Genomic DNA, 14,580 nt, shown 5'->3' on the forward strand with positions numbered 1-14,580 from the left:
TCATATCTTACTTTTCTTTAATGACACAAGTTTTTAGTGCACAACATCCAATCACAGATAAGTATAGTAAAACAGAACACAGACTTGGAAGATGCGTTTATCTTCTGTGTGCTAAGAGTGCCTTGAAAACAGGCAATTACGCTCAAACATGAATTACCATTTAGGCAAGTTTTACATGGTACACTACTTCGACATTTTTTGGTTCCCGAAAAACAGAATTTTTATCAGTGATGATGAGATAGATAAAAGTCAGGACATCTGCTACTTCACACGAAAATCACGTGTGCTAGAACAAGGGAACTGAGGAAGAATTTTTCTCTCATCTAAATGCCAATAGTGACACTGCAATGAAGTCCAGCTTTTCTTCCTCGGCCGTACCTGAGCAGACACACAATGTCAACATTCTACATCACAGACTGTAATGCTGCATGCACTTTCCTGCACATAAATGTGGTTTCAGAGTTATGAAAAACAACTGTAGTGCAAAGTCCGGATGATCCCTTTTTCAGCATTTGCATTGGTAATAAATTTGAGTGTTTTATCTGTAACAACAAACTTGTGTTTTACATTTCCTCAACTGAGGATTTCAGCAGTAGAACACGTCTTCACACAGAAACAATCTTCATGAGCCAGGACTGCATACTTACATTTTCTCAAGTTTGGAATGTACAATTGCAACATTTCAAAACCACACACTTCCATGCAAAGGCAATGATTGCCCACACTCCCACTCACTAATAACACTGCATGCAACTTAAAATTCCAAATACAACACAATATTACAATTGATGGTCAAGTATTTTAGAGTTTAATTAAAATGCAATACCCACTTTGAAGTATAAGGATAAGCAAACATAAAATAATCCTGTATATTTTACTTACAAATAACACCAGAGGAATTGAAGACTTGGGCTTAAAACTTTCAATGAGTTTAAACTTTCACACATTTCTGTACACTTCCTACCTCACTCACACTGGATTCAAGTTGCACAAAACAGTTCCATCCACTGGCATACATATTTACACACACAAAACCTCGCCTTCATATCAACAACTTTTGTCAGCAGCTAGTTGAAAAAAAAAAGAAGCCTCAAAACTTGAATAAAAATCTTCAAATTCAATCATATATGTACACAGAGTTTTCTTCCTTTGTCATACAGCATGATAAAAAATAAGTCTTCAAAAGGCAAACCCAGTAGTAGCAAACATCACAAAAGCCTCAATAGTAGAGAGCAAATTCAGCAATCACAAAACATGACGGTACGATAGCCCACACATCAATCTCTTCAAAACACGCCACTCTGTGCTAACTTAGCTTACTCATGAGCTTGCGTTTTTGGATGAGTAAGCAAGACGTCATATGTAAAATCAAACCTGGACTCACTTAGCCCGTAGAGGTGAACATAAAAAAGAATGGGCTGATTGATCATCGGAATCCAGGGGATTTAAAAAGAACAAATCAATTCAAGCTACAAGTAAATGCTTAAAAAAGAAGGCGAAATAATAATTGTTTCCCTTCCTCACATGATTTGAACGGTATATACAAATATGAATTTGGAGGAGAAAAGGGGTGTCTACAGCTGGAAAGAAATGTTCAAATCACAACCTGTTGGTATTTTCAAATCAACGCACATCATTTTCCACGAAAATAAAATCTACAGTCTAATACTACTTTCATGCCATTTTAACCAGCAGTGTACATAATGCTACCTTTACTCTCACAATATATTTAGAAATGAAAGACCATTGAGTCCAAGTGGACTGGTACAGCACTTCTGAGAGAAGAATGTCTTATCTCAAAGTGAGAAGTACAGAAAAAAGGCTAATGGCACATAGCATCCTAATGGTACGGTTTTATAAAAAAGAAGTGTATCGTTTCAGAAATATCTGTTCAATACCACATGGTTTTGTCTCTGTCCTTTAAGCATGGTCGAGTGTTTTTGTTTACAATTTTAAAGCCCAGGGCATCTTAAATATAGAAAATCTATATCATCCCATGTTATTTTTGCATTCTGGTAGCTTACAAATTATCTTTTTCATAAAACCGATGAATGGGCTGATTGATCATTGGAATTTAGGGAATCCAACCCGAGAAACTGATTGCAGCTGATGCTTTTTTTTCATTTTATTTTCTCCAGTTTCACACACAAGATTACTATTTATTGCAGTTCTAACTGTAAGCCAAATTCAATGTGAAGTGCAGGCCACAGGGAACTCTACATCTACTGTCTGCATGAATGGACAAAATAAAGTGATAAGGTGTTTCAAAAAGATACAAGAGTGAAGCAAATAGCATACAGGAAGTCATTTCATTCATGCATTTTAAATGTTCATAATTACATAAAATGTAATATACTTCCTTTAAAAAGACAGAAAAGAACATACACAAGAAGTGCAAACTTAGTAAAAGTTGTCATACCTCCAGCTAATAAAAATAAAAATTACACTTAGTGTAAACAAAATTAATCGTGCAATGTAGGTCAGAACGGACAAAACTTAAATGCCGACATGTACTAAAACTAAGAAGAAAGTTTAACAATTGCTAACTTTTCTGCTTAAAATCATTTCATTATAAAAAAGATGTTCCCATGGTGAAAATATATGACATTATCAAGATTTTATAAAGATATTAAATTTCATTTGCCAACTACACACTCAAAGTAAGTGAAACTGCAACACGGGTGTGAAATGTTGACCACTTACAGTAAAGAACAGCATTTAAATTTCACTTCTCGAACTCAGTCATTGGGGTACCATTATCTCATCTTTGGTTTTAGTCTAGAACTCCTTATCTCTGTAGCTGTAATGCCTTGATCAAAGTTAGAGGTAAACCAAGCTGTCAATATGACAACCTGGGCCATATTCTCCAGATACAATGAAACATATCCCCTTGATATACTCATAACAAAAGGGTTTGAAGAGCGAAATCAGGGTGGGGATGGGGGCATACTGGCTAAAAAAAAAAAGAAGGATAGCTAAATTTTGGGCAGTTTTGGTGCACTGACGACGGGGTTGCTTTGTTCCAGCAGCTTGCGGCCCTCGCTCTTGTAGTCAAAGGTGCAGTCATGGGACTCTGCATAACGATGGGTGGCACAGAAGTTGTTCCCACACCTGAGGAGAAGACCACAACACAAAAATCATCAGTACTGTAGAACCCCCCTTTTAAGACTCCAAAAATCCGAAAAACTGAGGTCTTAAAAATGAGGGAGTCTTAAATTGGGAGTAAGTTTACAGAGGTTATGAACAGAAAATCTTAAAAGCAAGGTCTTAAAAACGAGGAAGTCTTAAATTGGGCTGTTTTAAAAGGGGGGTTCACTGTACTGTCTTTCCCTTGCTCCTTGCAGATTTTCTTTTCATTTATCAAAGGAGAAAATAAACATCTTGCTAAACTTGTGGTAAACCTTTTAAATCAACCAATAATATCTGAAAAGAGAAGCGCTATCAAAAAAACAAAGCCTACTTGTCATGTACCCAACACACTGCCCAACAGACTCTCTTGATGTCTCCCACGGTCTGATTATTACACAAACCTGCATTGATAGCTGGTGGCAAGTCCTGTTTTCTTGCCGCAAACGTAACATCGCTTTGTGGCCTTCTTCTTAGCTTTGACTGGTGGCAATCGATGTGTTGGTGACATAATACGATTATCTCGACTGGCCGACACCCGCAGCCTCCCAGACTGCAAATGAATATGTTTCGTAATGAATGAAAATGTCAAAAACAAACAACCATATAAAGTCGATGCGCTAACTAGTGGGGGTTGTTTTTCTTTGGTTTCTTTTAAAGAAAATGTTAAGTGTTATTTTTTTGAAACTGTTATCAGAGAATTGTTCTTGGACCAATGCTCAGCTTTAGCATCTAACACACAATAAAAAAAAATTTAAAAAAAAATTGTACCTTCTTTTTTATCACAGAATCTAACTGCAAAAGTATCAAGCATCCAACCTTTGTTCTGTTTACAGTGGACATTGTAAAGTCCCTTTGTAACCGAGTGCCGAAACACTACGATTACCTCGGGAGGCGAAGTGCAATCAAACAGGATTGAAAATGTTAGGGCTAATTTCTTAGCCCTATAAAAACTGTTATGCAAACCCGAAGGTTTCCATGAACATACAGACAATCGGAAACCACCAGACCCCATCACAAACAGAGTTCCACAATCCACCGGTGTTGACTTAAAGGACAACAACTCGGGTGCAGAGTCTGCTGTGAAAGGAGCGGTAGCCTCCCCTGTCACACCTTTATAATAACCTGACAATATACACAATAGAAACCTTGACGTTGATCAGGAACAGCAGTTGGTCATTGAACCTGGCTGGTTCAATATGGGATGATACCATTAACAAGTTTTTCACCTGAAAACATGGCACATGCATACATGTATCAAAACACCAACTAAGCTTATGACCACAAAGGGACTGAGGTACTCACAAGGCGACTCTCCGGGGTGGGAATGCGAGCATCCTGAATGCAGTAGCTGCCCATGCGTGACTTACTGGCGCTGGACACCAGGCTGCCGATGTGAGAGGTGCCTAGCTTCTCTATGGACGCCTGCCGCAAGATGCCCGACATGGTGCGAGCCTCCCCGGTCGACAGGCTCTCCAAGGCAAACTCCTTACGTCGGTCCAGCCCATGGAAACGGGTAGACGTGGCCGGTCGCGAGAAACCGCCCCCTCGAGAGAACCCACCCTCCACTGTCATCTCCTTGCGGGCGCTGAGCGGGGAGCGCTTGAGGACCTCCCCCAGGGTCTCCAGAATCCCCGTGGCTTCCGCCTTCTCTGCGGGTGGAGACGCCACCAGGGCCTCCGCGGCCAACAGGGGGCTAGAGTCTTTGCTTGGCACTGAAACGGAAGAGGTGGCGTTGGAGCCGGGGCCAGCAGCGAGGTTGACTTTGGTGGACTTTCGCACAGCCTCTGTCCCACCTGAAGCCTCATCGGCGGAAGGACAGGGACGCAGGATTGGGGTGGTGGTGGAAAGCAAGCTGGTCATGGAGGTGGGGTCACGCCTGCTTTCCAGGGATGCAGAGGGTGCTGCTGCTGCTGCCGCTGCTTCTGCCAGCTGCTCAGCGGCCAGGCTGTGTGAGGAAGACGCTGCACCAGGAGAGACAGCCGCCAGGGCCGCGGCAACTGTCGCTGTGGTAGAAGTGCTGAGGGAGGCTGCCTGAGCGCCAAATGAGTGTCCCACTGGTGGCAGGCAGGCGTTTTTGTTGAGCGTGCGGCTCAATGGCCGGCCGCTGCTGTTGATCCCGCGTAGTCGCACACGTGTCCCCGAGCGACTCCCTGAGTGTGTTGAACCCCTGCCAGCTGCAGACCCTCTCCCGGACGCTGGAGGCTTTGGCCGTTTCTGCAACATGACACAAAGAATGAGTTACTGGACTCATAGTACACATTTACAAAAGTGCCCTCAACCTAAACATCACTTTTCACAAAGGCCACAATATCCCAAGCTAAGTCTTAACCCTCTCCTTATTTGTCTGTTGTGTATCTTGTTCATCCACTTTAAAGATGCACAGATCGAGAAGCTTCAATCAATCTCTCATTTTGTCTGCAGTTAAACTTTCCACAAACTAAACCTTTCTTGTATTTATTTTTAAAATGTTAATTATTTTTATTTATTTTAAACCAAATTCACAATGTTCAACCATTTGAAGTGTGGACCAACCTTTCTGGTAAGGCTCATTTTCTCCATGTTGACTCGAAGTTGTTCCAGCTTCTCTTTCATCTTGTCGTTCTCCTCCACCTTCTCTTTCGTAGGCACCTCCTCTTCTTCCTCCTCTTCATTGAGGTTGTAAACGGAAGTACTGCAAACAAAAACCACAATTTTCATCATTTCAAAGGATATATATATATATGTATCTTGTTCAAATAGGGGGGGATGGGGGGAGAGGGGTTAGCTCAGTTGGTAGAGCACGGGAGCTGTGATCCTAGGGTCCCAGGTTCTAAACCGGGACGGACATACGTCAACTTTATTTGCAGATTCAGAGACGATGTCCTTGTTCCACCTTGATGTGTCTTCATTGTAGCACGTAAACGACCTTGGTCATTTTACCATAAGTGCAGGTGGCTGATTACATCTAAACACACACACACACACACCTGGGTAGTGTGACTCTGTTGCTGCTAGCTTTCCACTGCTGGGAGGAAGTGACCCGAATTTCCAAGTGATTGGACTAAAAAGTAATGAAAATTGAAATGAAAAGAACCCAATCAATGCAAACTTTACAACATCGCAACAGGAACTGAGAACTTTTTTTTTAAATACAGTGCTCCTGGCCAGTCCAAGATTCTTTCTGCTAATAATTGTATGAAGGCATCCCCCTAACAGAAGAAACTTGTGTTGGCAACCTTTTCCGCGTTGAATTACACAAAACTTAAACTCCAATTAGGAAACCCTGCACAGAAAAACAATCTCTGTGCGTGTGTGTGTCTGTATGTGTGTGTGTGTGTGTGTGTGTGTGTATGTGTATGTGTGTGTGTCTGTGTGTGTCTGTGTGTGATTGCATGTCTGTGTGTGTCTGAGTCTTTTGTATGTCTGTTTGCCCAAGAGTGCATGAACTTTATTTCAAAAGTATACAAAACACCCCATCAATGTGGCTTGCACATTGTTTTTACTTTCCAATAACATACAGCCCCCTACCCCCTTTTTTCTGCACACATATTAATGGGTTCAAACCTTCATATCTGGAGTTAAATGACTTATTGCTCACAAAACATACAGCAGGCAATATGAATAAACACTCACATAGCATGATTTACTCCAACCGCGTACATAATGTACTTTGCTAATCCTCCATACCCCCCCCCCCCCCCCCCGGCTATTGTTATGCCCAAGAAACTATAATGCTTGCTTTATTTGAACAGCAGAGCAAGTTTTCAGGAGGAGCTTTTCTTTCCTCCTTGTTTTGTTCATTTGCAAACGAATTGTGACTAAGCCGCTCCCCTGAAACACCAGTTACAATGTTTTTGTTTGCCTTTGTGCTTTAATTGAGACAAAACCCACTTAATGGCAAATGATGTCATGTGAGGCTGTTTACTCTCGATCTCACTTAGTGTATCTGTTATGAGTTTACCTTACATCAAATCTATCTTGGATCCTTCCCACTACTGTTCACGTGTAATTACATTCATTCCACAACAACTCTGTCAACACTCAGAATTAACAGAAACACTGGATTATGCATGACGTCAGTTAGACTGAGTGTTACCACATAACACTATACAGGTCCACACGCAGTCACACTCTACCCTATTACCAAACCCAACTGACCAAATACATTTTATGCAACCTACTTTGACAAGTCAACAGACTAGTATGACCCAACATAAACAGAGGCCAGAATGACTGGACAGAAACAGAGGGATTACCAGTCACAAATAACACTACAGGCACATGAAGTATCAGGTAAACTGAAGACAGCTAGCACAAAGGCTTAAAAAGTTTGCAAAATACATGTTTAGGCAACACCAAAGGCGCCAGTTTGCATGCAGCCAAGTGAAGGCTTACAGGTCTGCGTTACAGTGTGTTTGACCAGGGGATCAAGCTGGCACAGCTAACCAAGGGGGTCTCAGGTTTTGTTGGGCCAATCTGACCCACTCCAACAACACAGGGCTACCCACCTAGGGTTTCCTGCTTATCTCTCACAGTCAGTGCCTTATAATCAATGGAGTCTCACCACACAGGGTTCCTTTATCGCTTGTAGGTCAACCTCACCCTACTGTACACAAATGATCAACTTGCCAATGGTTTCAGGCTTGATGGATATAAGAGGGTTTTATGAACAAAACATATTGCATCCTTCATTCACTCAATTATGATCTGTTGAATTGCTGACGATTAGATTCAATGCTTACCATGCCAAATAACATAAAATTAGCTCTGGGAAAAAATTCTAATAAAAAACAATATATATGCGCCAATATAAACAATTATCACATTTTAAGTATGTCTCAAGCATCTTTCAGAGGGATGTTGTGAAGCATATATGATGTGAAGATTCTTATCCATAAAATGTAGTTGATAAGCAATTACAAAAGTACTCAAAACCAAAAAGAATAACACTTGTTATTATGTTCCTGCCACTTGTAAACGCCATGAAATGAGCCATGACACCCTTGTGACCAAAGTACTCCATGAATTCTTGTGTGTCCACAATGATAAGCCCTACCGTGGGGTTCACCTTCAAAACCACAGCTTTAAGAATGCCCGAACAAACTTTGCTTGTTTATCTAATGAATCGAATGATTGCTTTTTACCCCATGAGGCCACAGTTCCTCCATTGAGAACACAAGCAACGTTTTCTTAAAATTCAGTCATCTTTGTCTTGCTATTCCTTCTCACCACTTCTGCTATACTGCCTTGGGCATTTTGCTCATGAAACATGCAAACCTTGCATATTTCCTTCAACTGTCAGAGTACAGAGGTAATTCAAGGACTGAAAATACTGATAAATAACAGCATCTGCTCTTCCATTATACCTTTATCTATATGCACATTAAAACAGAAGTATTAGCGAGACCAACTAGAATACATAGTAAAAATAATTAAATCAGTTTATTTGCTAAGCTGAAACATTGCTCAGTGCGTGTACAGACACATACCTGTCAAGTCCTACGCATTCTGCGTAATTCTTACGGTTTTTCGGTGTTTTTTGGGTCCTACGTCGTATACCTCAAACCATACGCATTTTCAGCATTTAAAAAATTTTTTTTTTTTTTTTTTTTGCTGGCATGGACTGCCGTTCATTCTTTTCTGAGGAGGAGCTTTCACCAGCCACACAACATAAGTTCTGGCATGATGTGCGCCAGGTCTACGTGGCCTGTGTGAGGAAAATGTTGAATAAATTTCCATTTGGCAGTCAAACCCTGCAACACCTTCAAGTGCTGGATCACAGTCTGGGAGCTGACACACTGACTGCCTTCTTACAGGTCAAAATTAACTCTGATGCATGCTGCCATGATTTTAAGGTGACTGGCAGCATGATTGACAAAGCAAAGATTTGCACAGATGAATACAACAAAGAACACAAGTGACAAGTGACAAGTGACAAAAAAAATGAATGAACAAGAGTGCAGTGTAAATGTATTACATGTAAATAAAGAGCAGTTTGTGTAGAAAGGAATTTATGTGTTTTACTTTTAGTTTGCGAAAAACAATCTGATTGGTTTAGTGTGTATGCGTGAGAAGTTGAATTTGTGCGTTTAACCACATCCTGATCCACGCATTAACTATGGTTTTTGATCCCCAACTATGGTTTCTTATGCCATTTACTATGGTCAGAGGCCAAAAGTACTTGACAGGTATGGTACAGATCCGGCCACATACCCAAACACACACACACAAACACATACACACAACTTGCCTAGCTGATTTTCCATCTGGGATAACAAAAAGTCTTGTTAGAAATTGAAACAAAGCAGAGTATCAGTCTCAGTCTTATGACCCTCAAGGGTGGACATTATAGTACATTCTTCAGCTTTGATAACACTGACAAGAATGCAAACGAGTTTGAATGCAAGGACTTTTGCACAGAATACAACAGTGTGCTATGGTATGTAAAATCTGAACTTGGGGCAACAAATTTAAGCAGGATGTCATGACTTGTAAACACTACAGTCAAACAAAAAAAGCTCATCAGGATATTGTGACTAGCAGATAATGAGCATGAGTCACTGATTACTTTCAGCCCTGTGCACAAGCACCAGCAGCATGACTTAAAGGATTAACCGTCACTGCTAAGGTGGTTTATCAACACCGCTAATCGCTGAATTTTGCCACCGCTGATCTCTGACGTAAAGGTTGACTGCCCTCGACTTAGTGACAACCGTTACAAGTCAGCCCTACTGGCTAGCATTAGCAGACAACCATCAAGGTTGATTGAAAAAAAACCCACAAGGAGAAACAGTCTCACCACTGTAAAGTAATATAACGGCTTTCAGTCTGGACTTACATTGATAAGATACCATGTTACTAAACAAAGCTCAATGCTCACATGAACCGAAAGTTCAAGCTGGCGCCATCACCAACCTGTGCCTGCGGTCAAGAGGACCAAACAGCGGAACACATCTTACAGCGATGTCCCTTACTAGATGAGGAACGAAAAGAAGTGTGGCCGTCACCAACTCCCTTGCAGACCAAACTATACGGCAGTCGACAGGAGTTGGAGAAAACGACAACATTTATCACCAGTGCTGGACTGATTGTGTAACCTCTGCGAACGCCAAGAAGAAGAAGAAGAAGACTAAACAAAGCGACAATTGTGGTGTTAACCTTTTATGTTTGCAAACAAAACACACGTCAAACAGAGTAAACCTAGCCTGGGTGATACACATTTGGTGGGTACATGTAATGTGGGCATTTGTCAGCATAATCAAGCTACATGCACTTGCAATTTGCTTGAAAAGTAACACGCTTCCTGGTCACAATACTCTATGAATTGATCGGTCTTGCAAGCCATATGATTAACAGTTTCTGTATTTGTATTAATGAGCAAAATAAGGGTTAGCTAGCTAGGCATTCAGGCCATCAGCTGCTGACTCATTATATTTTGAAATAGATATAATTGTTCTGGTTGCAAGTCAGACATTAACAAAAAACTTCCTGACTTAAATTATGTGTAGTTTAGCCATTTTCTGAATAAGCTAAAAGTGCATTAGAAAGTATGTGTAACAGACTTGATATGTAAGCAAGTCTGTGATTAAAGACCTAGTCTGCCTCAAATGGTTTACAGAACGATTTAAATCTTCCCATGAAAAAAGCATTTCTAACCTTATGGAACACACTTGCAATGGCATTTAGTAGCATTAAATGACACAGTTCGTTTGAATGGCTATTTAGCTTGCGTAAACCCCACACCAGTTTTCGTGGTTTATCTAACCCCTGAGCCATTATGGACCCGTGTGATCCACTTTCCCTTTTTTCACAATTTAGTTGTCAGTTTGTGATTTCAATGCGACTCGCTGTATCTGCATTAGCACGCTAGTGTGTACCTCTGAATCTGAAATGCAACAAACTGCTGCGAGTCACACAAACTTATCAGCGGCAGTTGGCTTCAATGAAGTAAGCGCTATGCAGATAATTCGTCTGCTTGGGCAAACACGACTTTGCGTGGCGTGCCTACCCTTTTTTCAAACTTTCAAAACTTCAAATTGTACTGATCTTGTCTTGATGAAAAAAGATTTCTTTTATGATTTAAGAATGTTTGTGTTACAAGCTGTCAATTCATTATTTAGAATTTAAAAGTTAGATCTAGCGCCAAAACGAGGCGTCCAATTGTGTTAATGGTAATTCCGGCTGGCCACGCAAAACTAAATTCTTTGAAAAATGCTTGCTCTTTACAGAGGGCACCTAGGATGTTCTCAAGTGGTGAGTGTTTAAACGAAAGGGTGTTTGTACTGTGTGTAAAAGCCTGACAGTGTCTGTGAATAAAAACTGATAGTTTACGGGAGGCTGAGCGTGCCTTTAACCCATGTGTCCATCTCCAGTTTTTATTCATTAAATCATAAATGATTCGTCATTGTGAGAGGGAGCTAGTCAAGTCACCCCTTGAAGTTTGATAAAGCCAGTCAAGCCTTTTTGTTTGTTTGTTTGCTTTTGTTGTGAATATGTGTCTAGCTTGACATATCATTCTACATATGTAAGAAGAAGATGATTTTAAAACAAATGAATGAAAGTGTGCATCCCTGATGTAAAACACAGCATCACTCAGCAAACAGAAAGTTCATAACCACTGGACATCTTTAGGACATTAATTGCAAACCTAGAATCACTGGTAACAAATGACAAGTGACAGCCAAGTACAAGTTATATCTTCTGATTTTATAGAAAATCCATTCAGTGGCGTATCTCATGCTGATCCTTGCCCTGTTCCAACAAGACAGCCACAGTCATCTTTCAACATCAACCATATGCAATTGAAGAGAATGACAACAAACTCAAACATTTCTCTTTTAAGATGCGGTCATGAACATCTCCGCCAAAAGCATATTAACTTTTCAAGCCGTCATTACCATTGACAACATCCAATTTAAATGTTTAGCAAGCTAGCTTCCCCTATTTTCTCGCACCTTCCTAAGGCAGGTGCCAAAAGTTAATCTCAACTAACAGCAGCACAGATCACGTCTCATAGCAGAACACCTGTGGCGTTAGGTTGCTCATGCTAATCTCCAAAGCACTGTTCCTTCCACACGAGTGATCGGTTGCAAAATAGCCTTTATGCAATCAGATTGTGCAGAAAAAGAAAATTAGGAAAACATAATTAAGCCACCTTTAAACTCTGCAGCCCAACAAAAAAAGTGTCAAGCCCTTGCTAATGGTAAAGCTCTCTGTTTTGAACACAGGCAATGAATAATTGTGTGCACAAGTTGTTTGTAATTTCTAACCTCAATGCCCTTTCAGGGGGAACTTTTTATTTTATTGATTAAAATCATGCCGCACAGCAGTACTGATCTGACGTACATGCCCTTCTCAATCTCTATATGAACCAAAATCATCTGTTATCATATTATTATTTTCAGCTAAAAATTGTTTTTTCAGGACACACACTTGCAAACACCAGCAAGCAATTTGAATTGTATTATCAATGTTACTGTGTGTCTTACCAACTGCATGCATCCACTTTATAAAAAATAAAAAAAGCAGCTGAACACAAAGGCGAAATTACTACATTTAGTCAAGCTGTCGAACTCACGGAATGAAACTGAACGCACTGTAGTTTTTCACCAAGACAGTACAGCTTCGTCAATCCCCGCGAGAAGGAAATCGCTCACCTTCCACGTGCAAAACGCAGTGAAATTAACACGCCAGAATAGCGCGGTAGCGTATTGTGCTAAGCAGGAAAGCGCGCTTTTCTGTATTCTTGTTAACTTTCGGAGCTTGTTTTGAATACAACCTATCATATCTATATGTTTTTGGAATCAGGAAATGATAAAGAATAAGATGAAATCATTTTTGGATCGATTTCTTAAATTTTTATCGTAAGACTAATTAATCTATTTTCATTAATTGTGATCACATTTTAAGAGTAAACATGACATATGTATATATTTTTAGATTCAGAATATGATGAAGAATACGATGCAATCAATTTTAAGTCTGTTTGCGAAAATTCGATTTTAATGACAACTTTAATGAGCAAACTCATTAATTAATTTTTAAGCCTCCAAGCTGAAATGCAATACCAAAGTCCGGGCTTCGTCGAAGATTACTTGACCAAAATTTCAACCAATTTGGTTGAAAAATGAGAGCGTGACAGTGCCGCCTCAACTTTCACGAAAAACCGGATATGACGTCATCAAAGCTATTTATCAAAAAAATGAAAAAAACGTCTGGAGATACCATACTCGGGATCTCTCATGTCAAGTTTCATGAAGATCGGTCCAGTAGTTTTCTCTGAATCGCTCTACACACACAGACACACATACACCACGACCCTCGTCTCGATTTCCCCCTCTACGTTAAAACATTTAGTCAAAACTTGACTAAATGTAAAAACACACACACACACACTCTCTCCCTCCCTCTCACTCTGACTCATTACCTTAAGGATTCTGAGAGTGGTGTAAGAGTGCCATCGCCGCGATCTACAACCCTGAAAAAGTTGAGCTGGTCCCCTTCCCGGAAAACAAGAAGGGTGACGTTGCGGCTGTCGGGCAGTTTGTCGAGTATTTCATCTTTGTTCGCCTCCATGTACTCGGCCATTTCCCTCAAAGCAGTGTCCTCCACAGGTACTGAAATAGCACAACACCCCTCTCTTTCTTACAGGTCTGATGCAAAGCTCCCAATAAATTAAATCATTGAAAAATAAATAACATTTATAATGATTAGTAATAATGAACAATAGTTGCTAATTAAACAAATTAATTACAATGATTAAAAATGCCTCATTAACACATGTATCTGTTAAAAAGTTTTTACAAAAAAGAAGATTTTTCAGCATGCAAGATAAAAGAACAGAACTGCAACCAATACAAAGTCTTTATGAAATCAAATCTAACAGGACATCAAAAAGGTATTTCACTAGAGTTTTGCCTACTTTAATTTACTCGAAGAAAATAGATTACAGTGCAACCCCCCTTTTAGGACCCTCCACGTACCCCACCCCCAATTTAAAATTACTGAAATTCTCACATCCAGGTGCACGGAGCCCCTGGGGCTTTCAGGCATGCCTCAGGCATCTATCCATTTACAAAAAGTCAGATTTTGTGTTTATAAATTGAGTAAGAAAATGTTAAAACATATGTATTTGGTTCCATTTTGGCTCCAGAACGTGATCACAAAAAAGGTTAATTACTTTTTGGTGGGAGACATGAACTGACAAACTGCATACAGTTTCATTTGGCTGGCAACACTAAAGGTATGTGTAGTCACTTGTGGGATAGTTGTGTAACTGTTGGATTTTTTTGAGGTGTTAGAAGGGGGGGGGGGGGGGGGGGAGGGGGGGTGGTGGGGGAGGTTCCACTGTACCAAACTGTGCAGCAAGATGATGAAAGGCATTCTGTCACCGTCAAAATAAACAAACGCCTGTCACAAGAAGTGAAATTGTTTCTTTCAGCACAGTCCAGCGCATATATCAAAACAGACCAG

General features: G+C 40.3%; 1 protein-coding gene across 1 annotated transcript in view; it reads right to left on the reverse strand.

The window, feature by feature from the left end:
• LOC138958522 (AN1-type zinc finger protein 4-like) overlaps positions 1–14,580 on the reverse strand; it is a 21,639-nt gene continuing 7,059 nt past the window's right edge. Inside the window, exons 3-7 of the mRNA XM_070329713.1 lie at positions 13,535–13,724; positions 5,662–5,800; positions 4,432–5,343; positions 3,531–3,679; positions 1–3,111 (exon numbers count right to left, since the gene is read on the reverse strand). Coding sequence (XP_070185814.1) covers positions 2,976–3,111; positions 3,531–3,679; positions 4,432–5,343; positions 5,662–5,800; positions 13,535–13,724 — 1,526 coding nt within the window. The 3' untranslated portion in view covers positions 1–2,975. The remainder of the gene's footprint in view (positions 3,112–3,530; positions 3,680–4,431; positions 5,344–5,661; positions 5,801–13,534; positions 13,725–14,580) is intronic.

This window comes from Littorina saxatilis, linkage group LG2 (assembly GCF_037325665.1).
Source record: "Littorina saxatilis isolate snail1 linkage group LG2, US_GU_Lsax_2.0, whole genome shotgun sequence".
Taxonomy (NCBI): Eukaryota; Metazoa; Mollusca; class Gastropoda; order Littorinimorpha; family Littorinidae; genus Littorina; species Littorina saxatilis.